The sequence below is a fragment of the Galendromus occidentalis genome, unplaced genomic scaffold, assembly GCF_000255335.2.
Source record: "Galendromus occidentalis unplaced genomic scaffold, Mocc_1.1 scf7180000077484, whole genome shotgun sequence".
NCBI classification, from domain to species: Eukaryota; Metazoa; Arthropoda; class Arachnida; order Mesostigmata; family Phytoseiidae; genus Galendromus; species Galendromus occidentalis.
Window position 1 is genome coordinate 1,601,232 of NW_003805472.1, and position 26,216 is coordinate 1,627,447.

At 51.3% G+C, this 26,216-nt stretch overlaps 5 protein-coding genes across 5 annotated transcripts; 3 read left to right on the plus strand and 2 right to left on the minus strand.

The window, feature by feature from the left end:
- Nucleotides 1-714: 714 nt before the first annotated feature.
- Nucleotides 715-6,549, minus strand: LOC100907181 (choline-phosphate cytidylyltransferase B). Its single transcript, XM_003745540.1, has 7 exons — nt 6,409-6,549; nt 5,947-6,027; nt 3,766-3,904; nt 3,529-3,656; nt 3,019-3,351; nt 2,722-2,889; nt 715-1,376 (listed from the first exon to the last, which is right to left on the minus strand). The coding sequence occupies exons 2-7, from the start codon at nt 6,022-6,024 to the stop codon at nt 1,107-1,109; spliced, it is 1,116 nt and encodes a 371-aa protein (XP_003745588.1). The 5' UTR covers nt 6,025-6,027; nt 6,409-6,549; the 3' UTR covers nt 715-1,106.
- A 2,522-nt stretch (nt 6,550-9,071) lies between these two features.
- On the plus strand, nt 9,072-11,666 carry LOC100901884 (pyruvate dehydrogenase protein X component, mitochondrial). The gene is made up of 6 exons (XM_003745668.3): nt 9,072-9,266; nt 9,678-9,851; nt 9,954-10,247; nt 10,355-10,608; nt 10,728-10,873; nt 11,009-11,666. Exons 1-6 carry the CDS (start codon nt 9,110-9,112, stop codon nt 11,376-11,378), a joined length of 1,395 nt encoding a protein of 464 aa, XP_003745716.1. The 5' UTR covers nt 9,072-9,109; the 3' UTR covers nt 11,379-11,666.
- An 842-nt stretch (nt 11,667-12,508) lies between these two features.
- LOC100902031 (terminal nucleotidyltransferase 4A) lies at nt 12,509-18,493 on the plus strand. The gene is made up of 10 exons (XM_029112147.1): nt 12,509-12,673; nt 14,026-14,138; nt 15,584-15,785; nt 16,182-16,365; nt 16,448-16,597; nt 16,707-17,281; nt 17,391-17,485; nt 17,558-17,645; nt 17,750-17,942; nt 18,110-18,493. The coding sequence occupies exons 2-10, from the start codon at nt 14,063-14,065 to the stop codon at nt 18,362-18,364; spliced, it is 1,818 nt and encodes a 605-aa protein (XP_028967980.1). The 5' UTR covers nt 12,509-12,673; nt 14,026-14,062; the 3' UTR covers nt 18,365-18,493.
- Nucleotides 18,494-21,946: 3,453 nt separating this feature from the next.
- Nucleotides 21,947-23,893, plus strand: LOC100902180 (apoptosis-linked gene 2-interacting protein X 1). Its single transcript, XM_003745670.2, has one exon. The coding sequence runs from the start codon at nt 22,113-22,115 to the stop codon at nt 23,244-23,246; it is 1,134 nt and encodes a 377-aa protein (XP_003745718.1). The 5' UTR covers nt 21,947-22,112; the 3' UTR covers nt 23,247-23,893.
- Nucleotides 23,894-24,477: 584 nt separating this feature from the next.
- Nucleotides 24,478-25,686, minus strand: LOC100902322 (GMP reductase 2). Its single transcript, XM_003745671.2, has one exon. It carries the CDS (start codon nt 25,525-25,527, stop codon nt 24,478-24,480), a length of 1,050 nt encoding a protein of 349 aa, XP_003745719.1. The 5' UTR covers nt 25,528-25,686.
- Between the last annotated feature and the right edge of the window lie 530 nt (nt 25,687-26,216).

The following is a 26,216-nucleotide window of genomic DNA, read 5'->3' on the forward strand; positions in this document are numbered from 1 at the left end:
ACCTGCTGCCCTCGCTGCTCCCTTCGGATTGCCGATAGATGGATTTCCTTTCAGCGGCAGGACACGGCACTTCGGGAATGGCCTCGCGAACGGACAAGTTTTTCGCGGATGCGGTCCGATCTCTCAATTTTGAGTATCAGTCGTCATTGGAGCCCTGAACCGTAGAGAAATCGTTCGGGATGATCTCTCATCCCTTTCTGATGCTGAACCGCAAGTAGCACCATACAACTCCCATGATGCAAAACGGGAGTAATTGGAGAACGATTAGCAGAAAATGCCCAAGTGACATCGGACTGATCTCGAGGGAGGAGCAGTTCCGTTCAAAGGACTCACATTTCTCGAAACCCACTCTGGCATAAGACTTCACTGAAACGATTATTTGGGGCTGCGCTACTGATCGTTAGGAAGCAGTCATCCGCTGATAGAATCTGTGCGTCCTCGAAAATGATGCAAAATGGGAGGAACGACTCTAGCGTACCTCGCTTTTGATAGATTTCTGCCGTCCAGAAGTGCTCCACCATCGGTAGGGTCTCGAGCCCCGACGTCATGTGAAACTATGCCTACTTCGTCGATACCAACGGAGCCGGCGGTCGCATCCCGCTACTGACGCAGTCTTTAGTTTCATGAAATGTACTTAGTTTCCAGTTTTATTCCTCAATTCTATTTTTAATCCCCCTGGGGGGAAGATCCTAAAGACTACAAGCCATTATAATGTAAAGTTTTTGCATCAGTTTATTTCGTTTCAGTCTTTAACAATATTCACTGGAAAACAGGAAATCCTCAACTGAATCCCCAGAGCTGTCGCATCCGGTCTGGTCGAAAATTCTCACTAGACTCTCACCAAATGCTCGACGTGTATTATAAGAGAAAAACTAACTTCGTTTGAAAGTCTTTCAGTCAGGGTCACCCTCTATTCAACGAGAAAATAAAATCTCGCCTCGTCTCAATACTAAGGCACTCAAAGTGAAGAAATACCCTCCGAGAGCCATGCGTACATGTGTCGAGGGCAATGCGTTGCCTCATTCGTATACCTGTCTTTGTTCGAAACTGGACTCGTCGCTGAAACTGTTCAAACAGCCTTCACTCGGCCCAGAAAACTCCGCGTATCATCGTTTGCGTCTACGATTTCCGTTATTCTTTGATCGATCGCTTTCCCCGGAATCGTAGGCATCGTCGCTCATGGTCGACGACGGTGAATGAAGGTTCCGTCCTCGCTTCGTCGGAGGAGAATCTCGGTCATCGGCATCGTCTCTTGGGCTGAGCTGCGCGTGATGGGTCCCCTCATCGTCGTCGTCGTCATCGTCGGCGGCGACAGGTGAGTCCGGTGGTGACAGCGCACTCCGGATGCGGCCTTTGCTCTCGTTCCAAAGCAGGTTCTGCAGAATCCAAAGAATCATGAACGAAAAACGCAGACGAGACAGGATAGAGGGATCTAAACGTTGGGGCCGACAAATCAGGATTTAGGTTGAAGTATTCCAGGCTTGGATGGATGGCATGACGGTATGCGACAGTAATTATTGATTGTGGATGGGGGTAACTAGGTCGGGAGATATTTGGGAGCTAGAACATAATGCACCCTGAACACACAGATTCATCCAGATTTGTGGATCATTTCCCGTGAAAGAGCTGAGTCTAGCGCCGTTCGATAGCAATCAGACATCATGATGATTCTAGAGACGAACGGACATCGGTGCTCGACGAGAAATCATTTCAAAACTACCATCGATGCGAATCTACGGGCGGAATCGACCCCTTCCTTGAGACTAATTAAAAGCTAATTCCGAGAAGCTAGAAGGAAACTCGTCGGATTCGAGTTCGGGGAGCCCGAACACGATTCCATGGTGGGCAGCCGACATAATAATAGATTAATTACATCACCGAGTGTTCAATCATCACAGTGTATTCATTGGGGTGGCTATCGCATCATATGCGAAGAAAATGTCGACGTCCTATTAATCTTATATGCAATCGGAGAGTCCGTTCTATCGCTCGCTCGATCCTCGCGCGCTCGCTCGGTCATTTTCCGTTTTCCCTTGATTCCTGATTCGGGTGGGATTTCAACTCTTGAGCGTTTGCTCGTTTCGATTCTACGAGGGTGGGGGGCTTTTTGTGTCTTCTCGGAGCTTGCTTTTTGATGCCAAGGGAGACTGGAAATGTTCTACTTCATCGGCTGAGATTCCGCCGCCGGCAAGTCGAGATTTCGAAGCGGTGTTGCTGGAGCTCCCTCCGTCGTCGGCCTCGAATTCTATCCTGCCGACTTGCGGCATTCGGTCCTCGGCACCGATCGGAGATGAGAGAGCGGAGAGGGAATCGAGCTGTGCTGTCGATGGCGATGAGGAACGGGCTCCGTCTCTGACGTCAGCTTGAGAACCCGAAGCAGGACTGTTCCATCCAACGGCCAGCTGTAGAGCGTCCGCAACGGTAATCGATCCGAGAGTCAAAAATCTAACCAATACTATCCTATGATACATAAAATCGGCAAAAGGTACAGAAAACGAGTACTCATTACCTTAATCTGTTATGGGGACGTGGCAGGCATGAGCACAATGAAAGAAAAGAATTCCGAACAGAAACCAAAAGCGGTCAAAGCCGAAAACGAAAAATTCGGAACAGAGAAATACATCCAGGAAATACGCACACTGCCATTCGGAAGAGGTAATGAGTGACGTTGGGCTCGATAGGTTCGATTATATTCCCCGGAAGAGATTTCTTTCCACTCACCAAGGCTCCGTCCTGACCAAAAAGCTCGAGGAAGCTGTGAATGAAGTCTCGGGACTTTTCTTCCCACTTCGTTATGATTTCGTGTTTCTTCTCTCCGAGGTTTTCGACAAAGTCGTTGCCTTTCTTCTTAAGTGCGTCCATTTTGTTTTGCAGGATGAATTTCTTCTCCTGGAATCCAGAGACAGAGTTGTCGGAGAGAGCAAGACTTCACGGACTGGACAATAAGCAGCAATGGTTGTCTAGATAGGCCCTGATGAATATTGACGTGACTATGCATGATTGAACAAAGATCCTCACATTTATGAAAGAGACGTTCATCTCTTTTGCGGAGTAGCCTCTGTCGAGGTTTCTCCTCACATAGAGATCGTAGTCTTTAACAATTCTCGCAACCAGGTCGGACGTGGACACCCCTTCCGTTCTCTGCGTTGGGGCGAACATTCCTTTCTCTTTTATCAATTTGTATAGATCATCGTTGCCCACTGAGCCGTACGGCAGGTCGTCGTGTGCAACGAAATCGATTTTGTGCTTTTCCAAGAACTCATCGGTGAGTACCCATGGGGCGTCCCGTACAACCTCGTCGACGTATCGGCAGTGACGTAGAGCTTCGTAGCGCTCTGAGTCCGTCATGACCTGGAATCATTTCATGATCACTTTACCAGCAACGAGAACGATAGTACCAGCTCACGGCGATATTCTCGCACCAGAATTCGCGATTCAATGAGCATCAAAAATCTTGGGTCTCAAGTAAGGAAGACTTGGAGTCGCTCCGGACGAGCTCCAGATGAAAACTCGAGCTCGAATACATACTGTTTTCCCCTTTCTAGTGTGCGTCATTTCGTCGCTACAACAGCCAACGATGAGGTAGACGTTAGGGAACATAGACTTCGCTTGCATGAGTTGGCGAGCATGCCCTTGGTGGAACAAATCGTAGATTCCTGGAAGAAATTATTTTTTTCCATTCAAGAACATCCCGGTGAAATGCCTCGACGGAGAGCCGCGATGCCTCTATGCATGTCTCCGCTTTAGTTCTCGAGAAGCACTTACCGTCAGCGTACATCCTTATTGTACGCGGCGCTTCTCCTGCCTTCGCCATGTCCATGGTGATCCTGATGCTGTAATCACAAGCTTCATTTTCCTCTATGGCTTCAGGGTCGTCTGAGAATGCGGCTGGGGTACACAGTGCCTGCAGGAGAGGAAATTCGGTTTCAGCGTCCGCTTGGGGAACTCCCCTCAAAATGAGGGCATCCGTAGCGTCAATCAGGCATCCGTTGACACGAACGAGTTAGAACGATTGAAAGGTTGGCATAATCACGGAGGTCAATGTCGTCCCGAGCTCATGATACTCCAGGGGTTATTGACCGCGTACGACGCAGCAGAACCCGCAGAGGAGCTTCCTCGTCGCATTCCCAAGCAATTCACGCTACGAGTACAGTCTAGAGCACCTGTAGAACCTGTGAGCTTCGACAGGACGACATGAATTGTCGAGTTGTTCGAAAATTCTCCCTTGCCTCTCCTCGAGAGGGTCAGCCCGAGTCGGGCTCTCAGGAAGGAATCTGAGAATCGAACAGCCATTCTCTAGAGTAGAGTTGATGCAGCAGATGGTCTCAGAGATGACAGGACTTTGTCCGCTCATCAGAAGAGTAGAACGTGGCTATAATCTGCGTCAGCACCGTTGCTCGCGCCAAGCCGAGTGATTCGTCGTTATGGGTAATTGCGTGCGAATGACGGTAGGAACGATCAGCTGGCTTCGCGAGCAGACCTGGTGTTTCGTTTCCTTATGGTATGACTGCATTCATGGAGAGCGAAACCCACTGAGCATGGGCTAAGAACGCCTGAGAAGGAGCGCGATTGGTGTTTGAGGAGAGAGAATCAGAGCCTCAAGTTCTGGCTGAGAACATCATTCGAGCAAGCCGACGACTGCAAGCAACTGAACAAAGGAATCGAATGAAGAAATTCACAGGATACTAATCAAGTCGGATCGAGAGAAGCAATGCTAAAATGCGGCCCGGTAGGGCTTGCGGGTTCCATGCCCATACTCATCCCTATGTAATAAATGAAATGAAATGAAAGTCAACAGAGCACGAAAAGTACGCCTGTCAGAGAACAGCTGTGACGCAGGGGGATACCCAACAATTTGATCGGTTGAGAAGAGACACCAATTCCGCTCATACTCTGCTTGATATGTAATCCGGAACCTAAACCGAAACCCGCGTTGTCCCGGAGCGAGCGGCATGAGTATATACCACAAGTACATTCACGACCCGGACTCAGTCTATACTATTCGCCCTTTCCTCTTGAGTCGAATCGCTCCCGATTTCGAGGCATCGTGAGAGCGGATGTTCAGCAGCAACCATGGGATTTTCTTGCTCTTCACCGGCTCCGTGTCACCGCCGAAAGGCGCCGTAGTCCACAGACTTAATTCCTTCGGACCAGTGTCGATCGCTCGACGTCCCTCGTGCCAAAACACTCACCAATTGCGTCTTTCGGCGCGCCATTGGTCCACTCTAGTTCATGAAGATTGGTTCTACAGCCACGTCTAGCCCATGAAACTCAGGCGTAACCAGCGAGAGACCGCACTGCGAGGGCGCTTCAAACTGCGGAAAGGAGCGCGCACTACATTTGTTGCAATCGGGCGGTCCACCTGTGTTTTGACGTTGTGCGTGGACGAGGAAACATCGGAGCCAGAGCGGCTGAGCGCTCCGAGCTAGGTACATGTCGGGAAACAATCGCGAAGGAGCGTCGTTTCCTGTGTCGGCTCGTGTTTCACAACGCGACAGAGAGGTCTCTTAAAATCGTCGTTAGCATCAGGAACGGCTCAAACCGTTTTGACGCCTCCTTGTGACGGAGCCCTTGCCACGACTCGAACGTCAAGTCGTGGTCGTTGACGTCAGCGCCTTGCGCGGCACCGTCAATGACTCGATGCGTGGAATCGGCGGATAGTACGAACTCGAGAAAAGGATCCCGATGGAATGAATATCTGCATTCTGGTTTCGCTGGAAGCTCTCGGCGCGACTGAATTGATGATGGTTCAAGATTCGAGCGAGTTTCGGGCCTCGGAGTGATTCGCTGCTCACGCCAAGGAGCGTGCCGACACGTCGGTCCTTAGAGCGAGTATCAGATCCTCGCTAGCAATCTGACACGATTTCCCCGTTCCACGATCGCGATACTGACTGAGTTCAAGAGCGCAAGATATTTCTCGCAGTGATTCGATGCATGTCAACTTACCCATTCACGGGTGTTGCGCGTTGCGGCTTTCGCATTGTCATCTCCCTGTTTACGTTTCCGGGCGCTCGTATCGGACATCCTCTGGAATTGGTTGACGACGCATCATTGGCAAGTTCGCAATATGGTCGAGTCGGTAGTCACGGAAGCGATCACAATGTCTTCAGAAGCTTTCAGATAAGCGCCGGGAGTCCGGGGTCTGAACTCGCGGCTCACACGGCGGTCAGGGGACTCCACAGTCGCTGATATCTGCTTGAGGTCCGCTCGCGGTCAGAGAACACGATGATGCAATTTTAAATGTCTCGACCTTTAACAACATCCCTCAATTCCTCTAGGGATCCCAGATCTCAATGGCCAATGAGGGACGTTTCCTCGTTTCCTGCTCTATCGCTCAGATCCACGCAGACAAATTTGGCAAGGGCGGAACGACTGTATCGTATCTCCATCGAACTTCACTATACTCACGTGACGTAGTTCTCGGCTCCCCAGTCTATTGAGGAAAATCCAGGTCCTTCAACGGCGCGAGATTATCTTTCGGCGAACACAAGTTGAAAGAAGTTTTCTTTCTTTCGGAGGGATGAATACGTGTTTCTTACAAGAGTCAAACTAAATGCTGAGCCTTATTACCGCGCTCGCTAAGATCTGAGCCGTGGCGCCAAATTCGCGCAAAACACCACCCCAATCTCTGATGGGGGAATCCTGACCCTCGGCGCTAAGGCCGCTCCGTATGGCTGGCGCAATGGCTCACGAGGCGGGAGAGGATGAATTCTTCTGTCCAGCACTCGTTGCTAGGATGATCTGGGAAAGTTTCGTTCTCCGTGTTGATATCGTTCTTTCTGCTGATGCAACGATCTAAACTCCGAATGGATCGATTCCTCTCTTCCGCAGAGACAAGGAGCCTTGAACACGGCTCCAAGAGATACCTCTTGAACGCCTCGATACGTCTCGCTCTTATCTCCAGCCCTTTGAGAGCGCTTAGATCATTCCTCATGATCTCGAGCTATTCATTTTCATCGCATTGACTCACGGCGGCATGCTGCGCAGAGAGACTGACAATTGACAATGAAAGATGGTATCGCTTATTTACGCTCTCGTCCCAGATTCCAAAGCAAGTATTGTGGTCATGGGTCACGGGGAACATTCAGCCATGGATCACGGATTCGGCAACTCGGCCGAGATGGAGAAACGATTCGTTATACTAAGAGGCTAATCCAGTTCCCTTCGGAAACAACATGCCTGCTCGAAGCTTGAAAATCACGATTGTTGGTTTCCTGTCGATTGTTTCCTCCCTACTCGCCCGCATCGAAAGCAACTTCCGGAGCGAAATTCGGAAAGAACGTCGTATCGAGTTCCACCAGAACGCTACCGCGTCATAAGACCTCCGCAGCTGAATGAGCTGAGATAGACGTCTATTGGGAGCACATCACGCCCCTGATCAACGACAATCGGTCGCGAGGAGGCCGATGAGTCTTTCAAGACTTTCTTCCAGTCCATATCCATTTTTTTGTGGCCGTTCCGACTTATGATGTGGAGTCTCGAGATGCCCTGATGTTGACGGTCGGGTTTCAGATGGCTCGCTTGCGTTGGACGGTGAAGCATTTCTTCGGAGCGAATGTTGGCTCCACGATTTCCGTATCGGTAGAGGCTTCCGATCTCCGAACGCGGTCCCCGCGAGACGTAACCACGGTCTGCCCTGCGAATCGCATCGGTTCCAATCGAGTTCGAGCAGAGCACACTGATCTGCTGTTAGGAATGATGCCGATTTGGGATTCACGCACGTCGTGACTCATCTTCACCGAGAGGTAGATTTGGTCTTCGAACATCTATCGAGAGCTCGCTAGCGATGATGGCGGAGTCACCCACGCTTAATCATCCACGTGATTTTCCGTGAATATTGTCCTCTGCCAGCAGAATCGATACCGTGAGTACTCGGCACGCTGCCCTCTCCCCAATGCGGCTGCTTTCAATCTGATATTACATGTGACATGACGGCACGGCAAAGATGACGGGTCGTTTTTCCCGACGAATACAATAGGTTTCAGGGTCACTCGGGGCTTGCCTCGCCCGCGCGCTATTTCAAGGGTTCCCGAATGGTGGTCCTGAAATCCCTCTATAGGAATTCGGATCCGGTTTCCGAGCGTCCCGCAGACTCTCGAAAGCCTCCGATAATGACGGCTTGACGGCGCCGTTGATCATCGTACTCGAAAAGTGCGAGGATCTCAAGGATTAGACCGAGGGATCTTCGGTAAGGAACATCGAGGGCGACAATTGCACCCGTGAGACTCTCTTCCTCATCTCGGATCGCTCTCGGAGTGATCGAGGAAAAACCTTGCCGTCTGAAACCTCCAAATTCATGCCAGTATGTGTTGCATGCAGAGATGCCGAAACATGATTTCCTTAGAAATTTGTGCGACCCATTGTAGGTGCTCACGAATTCGTAGGAAAAGACCTCCCGGGACGAAAGAGCGCTCTGCTGAAATGACCGCAACGCAGTGCACTACCCAATGGTGAGTCGTATTGGAATTCCGCTCGTTGGACGACTGCATCAGGAATTATAAGAATAATGTCAATCATCGAAAATTATCGTCCATTCTGAGCGGATTCACTTGCGAATATACGATCCACCACGTGATCTGAGGTTAAAAAAATAGGATGCATTCTCTTTCCTGCTCTAACGGGCAACGACGGAGCAGCGGCGAACTCTACGAAGTTGGACATGACCTGGAAGTCCGGGAGAAGGCGCCTCGACCCGAATCGATGGGCCTTCCGGCAAAAAGTCAAGGTGAGGAATTGGGAATTCCCCAATCGCAGGAACTGCTCGGAAGATTGGGCGATCGTCCCACACCTCTCTCCGAGGAGCCCGAACAATATGGGCTTGGACCCCGAACCTTAGCTCTATAAAGTTGTCGGCGCCGAAGCGAAATAATTTCTCCAACCACCCCCCTCCCTCCTCAGTCCCGTCGGTCGTCGGCTTTGTCGCTTCGCCAGCTCGAATCGCGTCAATAGTATCCCGGTAATCGTACGCACCGGTGTAGAGTGCGCGAAAAGCTTCCGAAAGGGCGCCATTTTGTCGTCAGCACCATTTTCTTGTCCTCTGTGCTGGCGCCGCCGCTGAGGCTGAATTCTCTCCGGGCAGGCCATCAACAACACAGAGCATTAGAGCACCATGGTCGTCGGGATGTTCGGCCCTGCAGTTCGCGCTGCTCTTCGAGGATCCAAAGTTTTCGCTCCGAACGCGCGATGTATCCACAGAACTCGTATCGTTTTAGGAATCGACGGTATCCAGTTGCGGATGCCGTCGCTGTCACCCACCATGACCGAAGGTACAGTTATGGCCTGTCGACGGCGATGATCGCCGTATGACCTCCAATGTTCGATTCTGGTATCGGACGCATAGGCAGTGTAGATATTGAGAGATCGCTACGCCGATCCACCTTGTTCTGGATATCTTTGATGGGCTATTCTCGAGCCCGTGAATCATTGAGTGATTGAAGAAACATCCGACCGACTATTTATTAATGATTGCCGATCGTTCGCGGATCAGGGCAATTGAATCCAAGTGAACGGAAGTACGACCTCAATCAATTCAAACATTATTTTTTATGGAAGTCGATACATTTGATGAGGGTGAATCCTCGGGAAGTTGAAATAATCGACGTTGATATGGTGAATGGCGCGATAAATTTTGAGGATGTTGCATTCGGCTTCAATGATTTGAAAGCTTTCTTTTGCAGGAGTTATTGTTCGATGGATGAAGAACGAAGGCGATGCCATTCAGCCGGGAGATGTTCTCTGCGAGATTCAGACAGACAAAGCCGTCGTAGCTTTCGAAGTCGAAGAACCAGGAACTCTGGCGAAAATCATAGCGCCTAGCGGTGATCAAAGTATTCCCATCAATACACTTATCGGTGCGCGACTTCTCTCACCCTGTGGGCTGATACTCCGCCTATGGAACAAGACCGGCACAGAACGGAAAATAGGAGCTCTGAACCTTCAATTCTATATTGCAGGGATCATGGTCGAGGAAGGAGAAGACTGGAAAGATGTGAACATTCCGGCGGATACCGCGCCTCCGGCAGCTGCGCAATCTAGCGCCCCCGGCCCACCGACGGCCGCTAGTCCCGCTCCAGTCCCACGTGCAACTCCCGTCGCCCAGAGCCCGAGCAGTTCAGCAAACTTGAATTTACTCGGTCCTGCTGTGAAACTTCTGCTCTCTCAGAACAACCTCCAGGCATCCCAGGTTCCAGCAACTGGTCCCCACAATGTTTTGCTCAAGGGCGACGTCTTGCGTTTCATAGAATCAGGTCAGAATGAATACATCCCCGATTCGGTCAATCGGGATACAGATACAGCGGAATTGCATGTGGGATATCTCTGCATTTCGAAAGTTGAGGATCGGATTCTATTTCAGGTGGGGCAGCCGCGCTTTCGAAAGCAGCCCAGACTGGGATTTCAGCGACCCAACAAGCTAAGGGCCCATCTGCTGAGGTCGGACCCCCACCAGAGCCTGCTTACAAGGACATCGAACTCACCAACATGAGACGTGCCATTGCGAAACGCTTGTCTCTCTCAAAATCAACGGTACCACACAGCTATACGAGTTACGAGGTTTCTGTGGGTAAAGTTCTTCAGACGAGGAAAAAACTCGCCGAAATGAACGTGAAGGTGAGGGAGCGAATTCAGACGAAACAAGTGGAGGATCAAGTCGCCTATGGAGCGACATAATATGCTTTAATGTATACTCCTATTCTCGACCGAACGATCATTCCCGGCTTGCGATCCAGGTATCCGTGAACGACTTCGTTGTGAAAGCCGTAGCTTTGGCGCTACGCAAAGTTCCTCAGATCAATGTGACGTGGGATTCCCAGAGCCAAGACGGCAAGCAACAAGAAAAAGTCGACATTTCCGTGGCGGTGTCGACCGACAGCGGGTGAGATTAGCGTTTCATGCTTTTTCTATCCTCTCACTCGAGGGGTCCCTATATAACTTGAAGTATGACCAGCTTCTTGTTGGCCTCCGCCGCACGAACAGTCCTTTCTCGCGTCTGATGGATTCTTTGCCGCAGATTGATAACTCCAATCGTCAAGGATGCCGACCAACGATCACTGAGTGAAATCAGCAACTCGATTAAGGAGCTCGCTACGAAAGCTCGTGAGAACAAATTGAAACCCCACGAATTCGAGGGAGGCTCCTTCAGCGTCAGCAACCTCGGAATGTTCGGCATCACGGAGTTCACCGCTGTCATAAATCCTCCTCAAGCAGCTATTATGGCCGTTGGTGGGGGCCGTCAGGTTTTCACATCAGCTCGTACTGTTGACACCCTGATGACGGTGACCGTTTCGTTCGACGCGCGACTTATGAGCGACACGGACGTTGCAGAGTTCCTGGAAGCTTTCCGCGAATATATGGAAGAGCCCGAGAAAATGATGACCTGAATGTTATTTGGCCTAGCATAAAATATATTATCAATCAACAGTCAGTGAGAGCTTGGGACGTCGTTCCCGCGGTGATCCGTCGTTGAAGTATCAAGCCAACATGCACAATGGTACACGGTTTCTGAGTGAGCCAATGGTGACTGGAGACCTGCTGCTCCCGTCGACGTTTCCTAACGGGTACAGCTGTGCTTGCTCGATCGCTTCACTATCGGCAGGTTTTTCTTTAGATGGAGTAAGTTATAAGCGAATGAGATCGAACGCTGTCATGATAGTGGTGAATAAATGACCTGATGTCGTGGTTTTCCCTCGAGCGATTTTTCAGCATCATTCAGCGAGGGACGTTCTGGGGTTGTCGTATGTTCTGGAGTCGATTTCTCGGAATCCCCTGGGTGAGAACTCGATTTCTATCCGCCTAGGCAGAGGGCAGTTCCGAGGATCGAAGGAACGGAAGTCTCCAACCGAATTGGTGGAAGCCTGGGGTATATGGGAGCCCGGATTTGTGCTGGCCACAATTTGCGAGCTGATTCTGGGGTATCTTCGGATCACGACCAACAGGTTACGAATTCCTCCCGAGGACGATACCATTCAGCTTTCTACGTATTCGGCTCGCAGATAGATTCGTAGACCGTACCAAGGGAGTCGGAGGTAGAATCGTGCTGCCGGCAAACATTTCAAGCCATGGGAGAGGCCATCGATAGGAGGGACTTTCGCAGCGAGGAGCGGACTGCGAGAGCGGATGAAAGACTCCTGCCGCCGAAGTGCGAACGATCTCCTTTCTCCTACGCTCTTCCGAGAAGGAGCGCACCAATCTACTCTGCATTCCGGTTTCGATCCCTCGGGCTCATGGCCGTTGTCAGGACTCGAAATTATTTGTCGTCGAAGACGCCAATCGGACTCTGTTGACAGCGAGGGGAGCAGAACGGCCCGAAAATTCAACATTCTGCATCGAGGAACTGGATGATGAACGTTATAATTGTTCCCGACGCAGGCTATACCAGAGAGGAAACCTCGCATATCGTGTCCGCCGGAAAGCGAAAAGCCCGCCATCGACTGTCCCCGCCCGCCGCGCCATCCGAGCAACACACAAGATCATCAGCCGCCGCCGAGGAGAATATTGGCCCACTGCTGTGGAACATCGTTGGTTGGTGGGCTGCTCGAGAAGTCTCCATAGTGGCGTTCGGCCACCAGTGTCCGACGGATTCTGTGGGAAGTTGTCGTGCCCGGTGAGTGGCGACCACACGTCAAGCAGTTCCCGTTCGAATTTCTCATTAGCAACGGGACGTCGAAAGTTGAAGGTAAGAGGAAATCGAGTGCTCGCGACTCGCGACGGTCCGCGATGATCTCCGAGCGGAACGGATGTCGAGGCCCATTAGAGAGTGGGTATGGCCCAACCAGGAAAAGAGCCGCGAGACTCCTCGACTCCCTTTCCCCCCCCAATGATCGAACTCTTCGCGTTCGAAATGTTCCCGTACCAAATTGTTGGAGACTGCGATCCGGGAGATCTCCACTGAGCGCTCTCAGAACATAATTCATCCGTTCGGTTCTCCGCCTGAAAGAGATAACTTCGAATACTCGAGCTGGCTCCTTCTCGCGAGTTTTCCCAAATGTGAAATTCGGTGCGCGATTCGACCTCGTTCCGATCCGGAGGAGACCCACCATATGATCGCTATTGGGCTCCCTTCGGGCATCCGCTCCAAAAACGCCCCATCTGTGAGGCAGAACGCGCTCTGGAACTCTTCATCAGAACACATGCGAATTGGTCGAGCTTCTCATTTCGCCACTGAGGCGTGAGGATTCCGGGTCCCAATCTAAGTGAGGCGCAAATCGGGTCGAACGCTGGATGGTCTCGGAGTTCATCCGAGTGTTTTGGCTGTCGTCTCACATGGCACACCTGACTCCCTATCATAAAACATCAATGTGGAGCACGTACCTTGAACGTAGCGAATCTCACATATTCAAACGATCGTCCTCCGCTCGCTATCGGATCCCACAGGAAGGAAACTGGATGTCGCTCTGAGTCTTCGTTTCTCAATCGTTTCGTGTGGAACCGATCTCGTTTACTGAGTACCTAGAGGTTTGTTCGATACGCCATGCTCCGATCAGCTGTCGCGTTCCCTGACGGAGCTCAGCCGCGTGTTGCTATGTGTTCGGCCGAAAGCTAGAGACTCGGTCGAAACGAGGAATAGCCAGGCGCTCGGCCGGAATTCGCTGTGCTCGTGATGGGGATTTGAGCGTGAATTGAATTACAGCCCCATGGAGGATCTGACGTGAAGACCCTGGATTCTGACGCCTAATCCCTGCTGACTGAGATCTGAATCAGGGGGAGCCGCCGTTCGAACTCGGGAGCCGCCGTTCGAGCCACCAGTATTGCTCTTGGCGTATCGCTCACGCCGAATAGGTTGCTCTTCTCCCGAAGTTTCGTAAGCGTGCGCCTTCGTTTGCCGACTCTCGATTAGCGTGATGAGCTGGAGGAGTTCGGAGTGACGGAGCGTTGCCGGCTCGAGAGAAATCAGGAGCCCAGTATGCTAGGTGACTTTCTCATCCGGGAAATTCCCCATTCGACGGGAGGTCGACTTCGCGCGTCTGGGATCGGAGACTCTCGTCCAGACATTGCGAGTGAGAGATCCATTTTCTAATTTCATTTCAGGCATCATTGGGAACATCTCGTTCTCTCGTGTAATCTGATGGATCCGAATATCGGGTGGTATCAACCAGAACAACAAGGTCCAGCGCAACAGCTCTGGGAAAGAATTATGGATGGTGAGCGTTCATCCGAACACCTATGGTGAATCGTTCGTCATTCTAAACAAACTAGTCATCTTTTGAGCAAATATTTGGTTAGACGAGGTGGGTGCGTTTTTAATACGGGTCAATCAGTCGGTTGGTCGATCGCCTAGTTTGTTGGCTGGCTCGCCGCTGGTCGCTCCCTCGCTCGATCTGCGCTCATCTGTCCGTCTATCCGACTGCCGGTGGTTCCGACAGTCTGTCTGTCCCTCTGTGTGACCTACCGCGCGACTCTGCGACATTCGAAAAATTCTTGACGGGAGGATATACTGTCTGTAGAGCTAGCTCAAACGCCATATGCGACGGCGCAATCATGACGAGGAGGGGGGGGGGGACTTGCCCCCCTCGGGAAGGGTAGGGGGTCACGTAATAGACTCTGCATCGACGCGGATTTTCTCGAATGTCGTTCCGATGACGATTTTCGTTATCGAAGAGGGGTATTCAGGCCCGGGAGATACTATCGATCTGTTTCGGCCGAAAAATTAGAATGAGATTTGTATCCGATTAGAAACGAGTACCCTCAGTGTCTGAGGGAGAAGGTTCCCGAGAGCGCTGGCCGTCACTTAGAAGTCGCAGTGGCCGACTTCTTAGCTGAGAGGCCACAGAGGCCTTACCCGACAAGCTTGGTGTCGAGAATCTTGTCAATAAGCACCCGGTCATTTCGGAGAACGAAGTCTGCTCGTTCTCACCCTTACCATGGCACTTGTGATTCGACTTGCGGAATTTCTCCAAGTTGTCAGACGATCCGTAGACCCTGTCACTGCAGGTATGATTATCGATCCGTTCCATGTGCGGACTCCGCTCAAATGCCGATCGAGAGGCGATCCACTCATTGTCCTCCAACGTAGGTAGATAGAAGGGAGCTTCTCTCTCCAACTGAGAAATCCGCTGCCGCGACTCGTATCCTACGAGGACGGGCGCGGCTTTCCTCGCCCCCGGACTACCCTTATTCACCTGGGCGCATACAGAGGGCAAAGCGGCCGATCGGACAAATTTCGTCACAGCTCTGTGCCTACTGAAGTTCTTCGAGAGGTTTATTTCGCCGATCACGAACTGTTCTCCCGTTTTGACGCGGGAAGACCTGGGATTGGAGGCCAGGTGACTTCGGCCAGTCTTCCGGGTGGCCCTCGATGCGATTCAATCAGTCCGCCAGTCGCTCGGCGTCCCACCATGAAGCGCTCGATGCGAGTTGACAGAACTAGCCTCGAGAGTCGTATCCTCCATTGTTGTACCCTCCTCTTAAACAGACAAATGTTCACGAATATTCTGACGTCAGAGTTCGCCACGCTTCACACAGTGCGCCAATTCGATGCCGAGGCTCCGACTATACCGAAGGACTCACCCAGGATCGACGTTCTACGGATTTTCGAGGTGTCGTCGATCATGGAGAATTCTTCCTACCCGTATCTTTGTGTTTGCAGGTGTTGCCGATAACCACGACTTCATTCCTCTCGGCTCCGTTACGAGCGGAACAATGGAAAACAAATATGGTTACGCAAAAGATAGGTCGAAGACCAATCGAGCCTCGACTTTCGCGCTGAATCGCAACCCACAATTGATAAGCAAGTATGGCGGTACACCCTGGCGGAGACCTGGGAGAATCTACTCGCGTGGGATCGTCGGGTGAGTGTGCGGGGGGCAGCGGACATATAGGGTCATGATATTGTATACGAGACGAGCGGAGCTGGGTCGACGCTAATCCTGGCCATAAGCTCCGTGACGACGTCCATCTCTGGATGGTCCTGGACCTCTGAACCCCTGCCGGCTCCAATCTCGAGGTCGCAGCATATCCGCTTCTGATGAGAAATATATACTTCTTTCGGGGCGATCCGAACACGGTTCCCTACGCTTAGTTCCTCCGTATTATTATCTATTCTTTGAAAAATGGAATTATTCTGGCGGATTAGGATTCCCACGAATTCATCTCGTTCTGTGCGTCCTGCGCGCTGTGACGCCTATTTCTGTCATACTCGAATGCCGATGAACGAATAATATATTTCTCTTCCTTCCTGAGAGCAGGCTCCACGAAGAGATCGAAGAATTCTACGAGTACATTAAACCAACGAGGACGGAACATCAAGTGCGGCAAGAAGTCGTAAACCGTGTCAAAGAAGTTGTGAGACAACTTTGGCCCCAGGCCCAGTGCGAGGTTTTCGGGAGTTTTTGTACCGGCCTCTACCTTCCCACTAGTGATATAGACTTGGTGAGAGGAACCGAATGTTAAGTGTATATCATGATGAATATACTCGCCCAGGACCCCCGAATTTACGTACGCTCTTTTTCAGGTTATATTGGGCGATTGGGAGACATTACCCATGTTCACTCTTCACAAAGCTTTGATCCAAGAGAAAATTGCTTCCGCCTCTACCATTAAAGTTCTCGACCGAGCATCGGTCCCAATTGTTAAATTCACCGAGCAAAGCACAAACGTCAAGGTCAGTTCACGTGCCCTCCGCTAGTTGGGCTCAAAGCGAGAGATGTACGGCGTCGGCGTGAAAACTGTGCGATCGTTTCCCCCGTGACCAAGATTGATTTTCCTCGCAGGTGGACATATCATTCAACCAGAAAAACGGAGTCAAATCAGCGAAGCTGATCAAGGATTTTTGTAAAACATTCCCCCCTCTACCCAAGCTCGTATTTGTGCTAAAGCAGTACCTCTTGCAACGAGATCTCAACGAAGTGTTCACGGGCGGCATTTCATCGTACAGTTTAATCCTCCTCGTTGTTTCCTTCCTCCAGCGGCATCTGCGCATCAAAGAGTTGCAGTCGCCGCTGTCGAACGTCAACTTGGGCGTTCTTCTGCTAGAGTTCTTCGAGTTGTACGGTCGTTACTTTAATTATGCCGAAGTTGGTATTCGTATAAAGGACGGAGGGAGCTACATGTCCAAAGAAGCCCTCCAGAGAGAAATGGCCACCGCTCAAGGACAGACTTCGGGAGCGGGGGTCATTCACGATACATCATCGATTCTATGCATCGAAGATCCACTAACGCCCGGCAACGACATCGGCCGAAGTTCTTACGGCGCGCTAAACGTACAAAAAGCTTTCGACGCCGCGTTCAGCAAACTCGAACTCGCGGTGCATCCATCCTACGAGACCGCGGTCGATCTCAAAGAAACGTGAGTCGTATGGTGGATTCATCCCAAGTCATTCTGAGCTGAAACGGGTCGTGTTTCATGGGGCGAGGGGGATCTTTGCTCATTCAAAAATACTGTTCCCGCTCCACAGGATTCTCGGTCGGGTCATTCGTATCACAGACGCAGTCATCGACTACCGTCTGTGGCTCGACTCGACCTTCTCGCCGGTCCGGACGAGAGCTTCGAGCTCATTAGAAGAACTCAATGATTCCCAGGATGAAATTGAATTGAACCACCGACTGCCGCGGGTTTACCGAGAACATAGTCTGAATCATCACTCAAACGGACATTATCGACACGGGACGAATAACATCAATAATAACAATAACAACAACAATAACCAAAGGTGAGCCTCGTCGTGGAACATATTTCCATTGGTCGGGTCGCCACGTCGCTGGAGGCTCCGTATGCTATTTTTCTCCGAACCTGACCCACAATCTTCCATCCCAGATATGCGCAATCGAACGGAAGTGGGAGCTGGGATAGCGGCAAGCGAAGTCTCTCGGTCTACCCGTCGTCAGGAAACGGAGAATCGTGCTCGTCGTCCCGCAGCTCAGTCGCCTCCGACAAGGCTAGTTGGCATGACGAGGAAGAAGAAGAAGACGACGAAGAGAGCCGAAGCGATATCGATCCTGAGAGCTCCGTGAGTGTTTCGATTAAATTTCTCTTAGTTTATCTCACCGCCTCAAAGATGGAACCAGGACACTCCATCCTCCTTCCTATCACATGGGGAACCCTCCGTTGCGAAATGATTGCAGATTACTGGCCGATAATAATGATTCTCACGTGAACGTTTTCAACCCTCCGCAGGACTGCGAGGAGAGCCAAAGCCGGCATAACCATGCGCCAGTCACCGTGCACCATCAATCGACTGTCGTGCACCATCAGCCCCCACATCATTTTAACCAACATTCGTCGCCGCCATTGGGCCCTCAGCAACAGAGCCCCCTCACGAGCCAAAATCATCAGAGCCATATGAACGGCATCTCGAGCCAGAGACGGGGGCCTGGTAACATGGAGAGACGAAGTAGGAATAAGGTTGGTCGGTCGACTAATCGGATGTAGGAGATAATTTAGCCACTGTACAATCTAGTGAACTTTTTTCTTCATTCATTCTCGAGTGGCTCACACGAAGTCGTCGTCCGTTCACAAAGGATCGATGCGCGTAGTTTGCATCGATACAAACCTATAAAGCTTGTTCAATGATGAGACATACATAGTGACCGTCGTTGTTGCTCGTCCAGGCTCTGATCTCGTGTTCGTTACGCTGAGAAGCCCGGCTGGACTCGCGTTCTGGCCGTAGCTTCCGTACAGGCCTACGGAAAGTTTATTGTTGTATTTAGGGAAAAACTGGCGTAAGGACGGATAGAGAAACGGCGAGAAAAAGACAAACACATCATGCAGAAGAAAGATAAGTGCAATGATCGATGGCCTCGATGCGGTTTCGTCGATGCGGGTTACGAGCTCATCGAGTCTCTATGCCACCCGAATGCTTGTTGGCTCCCTTTCAATTGACGCCTCCCACAAGCCGTGATTTGACCGATATGGTCCCTTTTTCCTGCAGTGTCCTCGACTAGTTGTTTTTCGTCCGTATCTCATCTCGAGAGGAAGATACCGCTCAACGTTTACTCGATGCTCGTATCGAGAGCTTTGGACGGCGATCGAACGATTGAATTCGTTCTGATCTGTTTGATTCCCAGGATGAAACGAGCGAGCAATCGATACCATGGCGGAGCGCGAACACGGCTCTCATGCGTCATCGAATGTCTCTCGCTCATCTCACGAAGAGCCGTTACCTTGGCGAAAACGATCGGCGTTCAGGTCTTGAGCGTATCGCTTGTTTCGGCTCGACTTGTGCGGAAGGGGTTCATCTCTAACGAGTGGATCCTGATTCCTAGCGGAATGGAGCACGATTTCTATTATCGCTCATTTTAGCGTGCCAGAAAAGACTTTAGTGAATTTCGAAGATTTCCGCGATCGCTCTCGACCGACTGGACACACAAACGACAGCGCGAGCGGGGGCTGCTGAGACGAATACACATAAACTGGTGTCGGTAAGATCTGCTTTGCTGAAGATATGACAGGCAAGAATCTCAAAGCAGATCTTCTTTGGCGTCTGCTGGCTCGTCGCTCTGACTCTCTCGTATTTCTCCTCGAAGTTCTCGAGCGAGCGACTTGGAGGAGGGAATGCGTATGAAATGAGCGGAAGATTCCGAGAGAGGAAGGAAATTCCCGAAGCCACGTCCAGACTGAAAGTCAGAGCATCGCTGGTAAATCGTGTAGCGCGGTAATTGTTCGCGTGCCCTCAAGCAGCCATCGAGACATGCCGAGATCACCGCCTCACACACAGTCAACGGACTGGGCTGCTGAAAGCATGCCGAAACATGAATCGGTTCTCGCGGGAAAACACGCGAAACCGCATCGTTCTTTCCGGCTCATTTCCAAGCGTCGAGTTGGCGGTTCACACATAGCGTTCTCTTCCCGAACACCCCCTGTTCTTCTGGAGGACTTTGCTCTAATTTAAAGGCTGACAATGCGTGCAGACACAAAGGCGTACTTGCGTTACAGTTCCCGGGATCGGGATCTCGTCTATATGACAGGTCTATCTGTACGGGTTTCAAAGGATCGTCCTTTCTCGAATCTAGCAAAAGCCAGTACGGGAGGCGAATGAGAGGATATAACCACGTACCAGGTGAATCACCGGGCTTGTACAATCGTGTAACTCAATATTGTTGTTATTGATCGATATGGATGATGGTGTGCGGGAATCATGCAACGGTTGATGGTTGTCGGTGCGACATCGACTCGCTGGATGCTACTGATTTTGTGTAAACACTGTGCAAGAAACTCCTATGGGGATTCGAAACGAGCGAATACGCGAGAAAAGCATCATTCTACAGGTCGGGAGATTTAATCGAACATCTCTGATTAGATGAAAAACTTCGCGGGGACATTGACGGCGGGAACGGATCTCGCAGGGATCAAAGATTCGTTGGTCAAGATTGAGTCATTAGAGTCGATCAAATCGACCATCGCCTGGGAATCCCGAAGCGCATCCCGAAGCGCTCGGAGAGGACCTGAAGCCGATCACCGGATCGATGAAAGATCCTCTTCAGAGGACTCGACCGAGTTTATGGCTCACTAACTGACTGACTGACCGTCCGTCGGTGTATATCAGCGAGAGAAATGAGAGGAAGATAGCGAACATCTGACGATATATCGGGCAAGCGAGCCCCTGAAGGCGATCGAACTCCCTGTCGAGTTCTCCAACAAAGGAGCGTCTCGTGCAGGAATGATCCGATGGATGGGGAAGTAGTAGTACCACCGCCGCGCCCGGATGATTAGTGACTCCGGAGATTCACGCAATACGAAGATCTAGATACTATGCAAACAGCGTCTGGCTTTCGATCGGCTTTCTGTTGGCCAAAATTTGGTACTCATTAGTGATTGTGAGCCTCGGATCCAAGCGCTTCGGAGGAATAGCTGGAGGATTCGTCTCTGCGCACGTCCGGTATCTCGCTCATCGGATAGAGAAAAGCGAAGGAAGAACAGGAAGAGATCCGTCGAAGATCCTCGCAATATTTTCTGACAATGAATAGCGATTCAATGCAAATGAACTCCTTTTATTTTTCAAGAAAAACGAGTGAACGAGCGTATAATCTTCGATTCTTCCTATCTGCGGAGAAGAGTTTAGTTTAGAGGTTTGAGCTTATCGAGACAGACGGTTGATGCGAGCAGGATACCCGCTCATTTGTGTGTGTGCGCGTCGAGCGAAGTCATGGATTTCAAACGCATGCTTGGTGTGGTTATGATGATGATTGAATTTGTATCGCAACGTCATGGAGCGAGGGGACACATCAGAATTGATGCAAACGAATAAAAACCCGAGATGAGCCGCTAAATAAGCAGGGCTCGAGATCTGTATAGATAATGGAGCTTTGTCGACATCATCTTTTGTAAGAAACAGATAGAGCAAAAAAATGTAAAAAAGAACTCGAGATTTGTAAAGCTCACGCCGGGATTTTGGAGAGTCATGATGTTTCGGTCTCTCGTGTGTAGGCGGAGACGAGAGCCGCATAATCTATGTGAGAAGAACTTGGAAGCAAATAAAACGCCTAGCAAAGAAAACTCGTTGTGTCTTTCTAAACCGACCGGTCGCGCGCACTGCGATTCCCATGACGCTGCCCAGGAGCTGTCACAATGAGCGCATATGCAATGAATGTGGTCAGCATCTCTAGAACGCAAGCGGGCTTCAAGGAGGGGCAGGCGCGAAAATGGGACTTGAATCTCACTTCCTACAGCAGAGACTCTGACTGTGTGTAATCGCTGCTCGTATCCCCTTGAGTCCGGGTGGACTGGAGGTAATACAAGACTCACAAAGGGAGTTGTTGGTCCGAGCCTCAGTTTTCAGCAAGAAAATCGAACTGGCAGCAGATCGAGCTCATTTCACTCGGGAACGACTCCTCAAAGATCCCGAGACCGCAGATCGCCTATGCTCTCCCTGAGAGTGCGAGTTCGCGATCGCAATATTCCTTTTTGAAGTTCGCGCGTCGTTGCTTCAAGTGACTAAGCGCGCCAACCTCCTCGCTCAATGGAAATGAGTAAGTGGATCAGCTGCTGATATCGGCTGGACGTAAACTCATCTGATGAAATTCGAGAAAGAACTGTTTGCCCACATCGTTCGTCAGCCTCCGAATCTTGGTATAGCTGGCGGCGCCCGCCTTTGGTGGTCCCAGGCATACTCCATGTGAATCCGGAGCCTCGGACACGAAGTCCAACCAACATCAGCAGCCACCAAGTGCTCGCTCTAAAGATGGCAGGTTTCCTTGCAACACCTCAGAAGGGCACGGAGGCTCTGAGTTTCAAGGAGTCTCTGGAACAAGTGCTCGGAGTTTCAGTTGACGCGGAAACTCGGAATCTATTCAGTGGAGCCCTGAAGCAGCTGGACACCCTGCGCATCGATGCGGTCTCTGGACACCAACGATTGACGGTAGGAGTTTCCCTCGAGGAAGCTCTGAGTCGTTACTTGGATGGCTTGTGGAGTCTCGAGTCGCTCCTACCGCCCCAGAAACTCTGTGTCCAATCTACGTGGAAAAACGCTTTCCCGAGCGGGAGCATCATCACGTACCACACCTACTACACGAGCGATACGCTGTCATTCGAAAAAGCCTGTGCGCTGTTCAATCTGGCAGCGTGTCTGTCGAGACGTGCGGCTGAGCTGGCGGAATCCATGAGAGAAGAAGATCTCCGGGAAGGGATTAAGGCCCTGCAGAGAAGTGCCGGTATCTTTCAGTACATCAGACACGTGAGCCGGGTAGCTTCGATGACGGGCATGACCACCGACTTGATGAGTGACTCATTACAAGCGCTCGAGAAGCTCGCCCTCGGTCAAGCACAGGAATGTGTTTACTTAAAAGCGTATTCCGACAGCAATTATTCCCCGACAATCTTGGCCAAGCTGAGTCAAGCAAGCGCCGATCTCTACGAAGCGTCATGGAAACACATGAAAAAACATCAACCGTGCAGCGATCAGTGGTCCTTCGTGATCCAGTTTAAGGAGTACGCTTTCAAAGGACTGGCTCAGTATCATCAAGCGCGAGCGGACAGCTCTGAGAAACGCGTCGGGGATGAGCTGGCTCGACTACAGCTCGCCATGGAGATGTTCGTAAAAGCCAATAAATACGCGAATTTCGTGACGATCCTCGTTTTCGGGACACATTGGAAGAAGCAAGCCGCTGTCATCGAGCAGGAGTTCAAGAAACGCCATCGTGAGAACGACCTTGTGTACAAGGAAAGAATCACCGAGCGGAAGGATCTTCAAGAGATACCGGCGGTGCTACTAACTAAAACAGTGCCCCCCGAGTTCCCCCTATGCGCAGAGGAACCTTTATTCGAACAATTCAAATCGATATTCGATGCTTTGGCGGCATCAGGGGCAGTCTTCTAGGGATCCCGGGATTTTGTTCACAAACTCGAGCCCGCAGGGATACTTGGGTTTTTCGGGTTTTACTTGCATTATGAAGCTGTCGGGACTCCTCTCGGTGTACCCTCGATCAGCTCCTAGGAGTACCAATAGAATGATGAACGACGCAACTGTAGGAGGGGAGAAGTTTGACAAGAGAAGCTTGGATCCCTCGCACGGTGGACAGTGGGACTGGACAGCCCCGAACTACCTCCCATGACATCGAGCAGGTCTGTGGTCTTGTTCGTCCGTGATCCGTGAGAGGAGTCAGGAGAGGTCTCATGATGCAGCTCCCTGCACTTGATTCGGCCTCAACGTATCCTCGTGGTCTTCTTCCTAAGCGTCATCTGCGAGGGATCGTCTTCCGCGGGGGACCTCGAAGTCGTCCACCTAGAGGTCAGGTCTCGAGACCTCTATCCAGTCCTGACCCGCTTCATCCTGCCTACGAGAGCTGCTCCTGCTGTGATTCAAGGGCTTTTCCGCAATGTCGGCCATTCCTCGAGAGGTTCCTCCTTCAGAATGTGGAAGACAGTTGAGAGTGTGAATATGTAAATTTAATGAATAGGTAGACGAACGATGTTCCTAGCATGTCAAGAAGTAGTGAATCAACGAATAAATTGTTGAACTTTGGGAAGGAGCAGCCTGTCGTCACAATTATCTGTGTGGATGAGTCTTCGCTAGATAAAACTCTCTAGGACTCGTCGGTTTGTATAGCTTCCGTCACGATATCGAATTGTCTGATTGTACGACGGACTCAAGTACCGTTCTCGGCTGACCCCGGCGATCTCGAAAAGAGTCAACGGAGTGACACAGCCCGGAGTAGAACGAACGCCACAAGAATATAAGAATGCGGGAAGAACTTGCGAACGAGAGAATTTTTAAAGTTCGTATTGATGATTTTTGGACGCTATTCTGCTATCCTTTCGCAATCAAGAGATCGGGTGTCATGTGCCTCGCGTTCGTATAGACACCGATTCCGCACGCCGCGCCGGTCTTCGTCCTAGTGTGTGTCCCTCGGGCTTATGCTACCTGGGTAGCACGCGGGAACGACGGCGAACTCCCTTTTTCGGTTGGAATGTCGTGGATCGAGACCAGCTGATGCCGCCCCCGGAGACGATTTCAAAGGAGTACGATTCCGAGCGAAAGTCGATTCCGGGATTCATTCGGATTTATTTATTCGAACGGGGTAAGGAAACATCTAGCTTTGCATCCAATTTCAAACTTCTCTACCACTGAAGATTTCATTGAGCTGTCGACTGACTCGGATAAATGTTGTCCGTCGAGGCAACTCCTTGATTTTGGCGGATCCAGTGTATGTGCATGCGCTCCGCAACCCACCGAGCACGTCAGAGATTGTTTGTTGAACGGGTCCCCGGTACGGCATCTGAATTGTTTTTCCTTCCGAGGCACGATACTCGGCGACACCGCCGTGGTATTTCTCCATTGCCGTCGCCGATGACATACCGTAGAAGGTTTTGTACTTCTTCCCATCCACTTCGATGGTTTCTCCACCGCTCTCCTCGTGACCAGCGAGCATTCCACCGAGCATGACGAAATCAGCTCCGGCCCCGAAGGCTTTGGCCACGTCTCCAGGACAAGTGCATCCTCCGTCCGATATGATGTGTCCTCCCAATCCGTGCGCAGCATCCGCGCACTCTAGGACAGCGCTCAACTGGGGGTATCCGACTCCGGTCTTTTTTCGCGTGGTGCACACGGACCCGGGCCCGATTCCGACCTTGACGACATCGGCGCCACTCCGAATTAGTTCGTCGACGATTTCACCCGTCACTACGTTGCCTGCCAGAATGACGTGATTCGGATACACGTTCCGTACTCTGCGCACGAACAGTGCGAAATTATCCGAATAACCGTTGGCGACATCGAGACAAATTATCTGGAGCTGGGGAACGGCAGCGAGAATTTTCTGAAGTTTCTCAAAATCCGCTTCGCTCGAGCCGCTAGAGACCGCTACTCTCGACAAGGTCTCCGGTTGATTCTGAGCGAATTGTTCCCACTGATCGACAGTGTAGTGCTTGTGAATCGCGGTGAAGAGCTCGCTTTTCGCCAGGGTCGAAGCCATCTCAAAGGTACCCACAGTGTCCATATTGGCAGCAATCACGGGGACTCCGCTCAGTTCTCGTTTCGAGTTCCGAAACTTGAACGTTCTCTGTAAACTGACCTCGGACCTCGAGCTGAGCTCACTCCGCTTCGGTCGGATGAGGACATCTTGGAAGTCGAGTTTGACATCATTGTCAAGGTGCGGCATCGCTCGAATGGGTGGATGAGGATTCTCCACGCGAACGGGTTAGGATGGCAGAGGTTGTTCGCGATTTCCTCCTCCTGAAGCTGCTGTTGCTGCCAATCTGTCGCCGGAGACGCCGCTCCTCGTTGCCGCCAGAAGTTCACAGCCTCACACTCACGGACTCAGTCGGTCGTCAGCTGCTCGAAGCAGGGCAAACCTTGCCAGTCTGAGCCCGCTTGCAGCTTCGAGAGAACGTCGCCTGGTTCAAGTCCTCGGCAGCACGAGGACAGACCCGAGGGAAGGGCAATGACGTCATTAGGGCACGAAGAAGCAGCCAAGGCCGGTAGGCTCTGACGGTTTGGGTGGAGGAAGCGGCGACGAGAGCGACTTTCTGCGGCTGTCGGGGAGCTCGCCATTCCTTGGATGAGACTGTCTATTCCGGATCGAATCGAGAATCGGATGGGAGAACAGAGCAGAATTGTCTCCGGTGGGCTATGCCCGTGAATTTGAATCGAGTGAAGTTGATTCGAGGGTTCTGGATTAGCTTCCCCAGTGACGTTTCATGAGCTGGGCAGCAGCTTTCGGCCGCCGCGCATCATTGTATAAGTGAGAGGGTCAGGTCCGCTGTGTGAGCGGATAGGAATTCCTGGAACTAGAATTCTACTCGATGAATCGCCCCTCGCGAGAACTGCTCGCCTCAAATCGAAGGCACG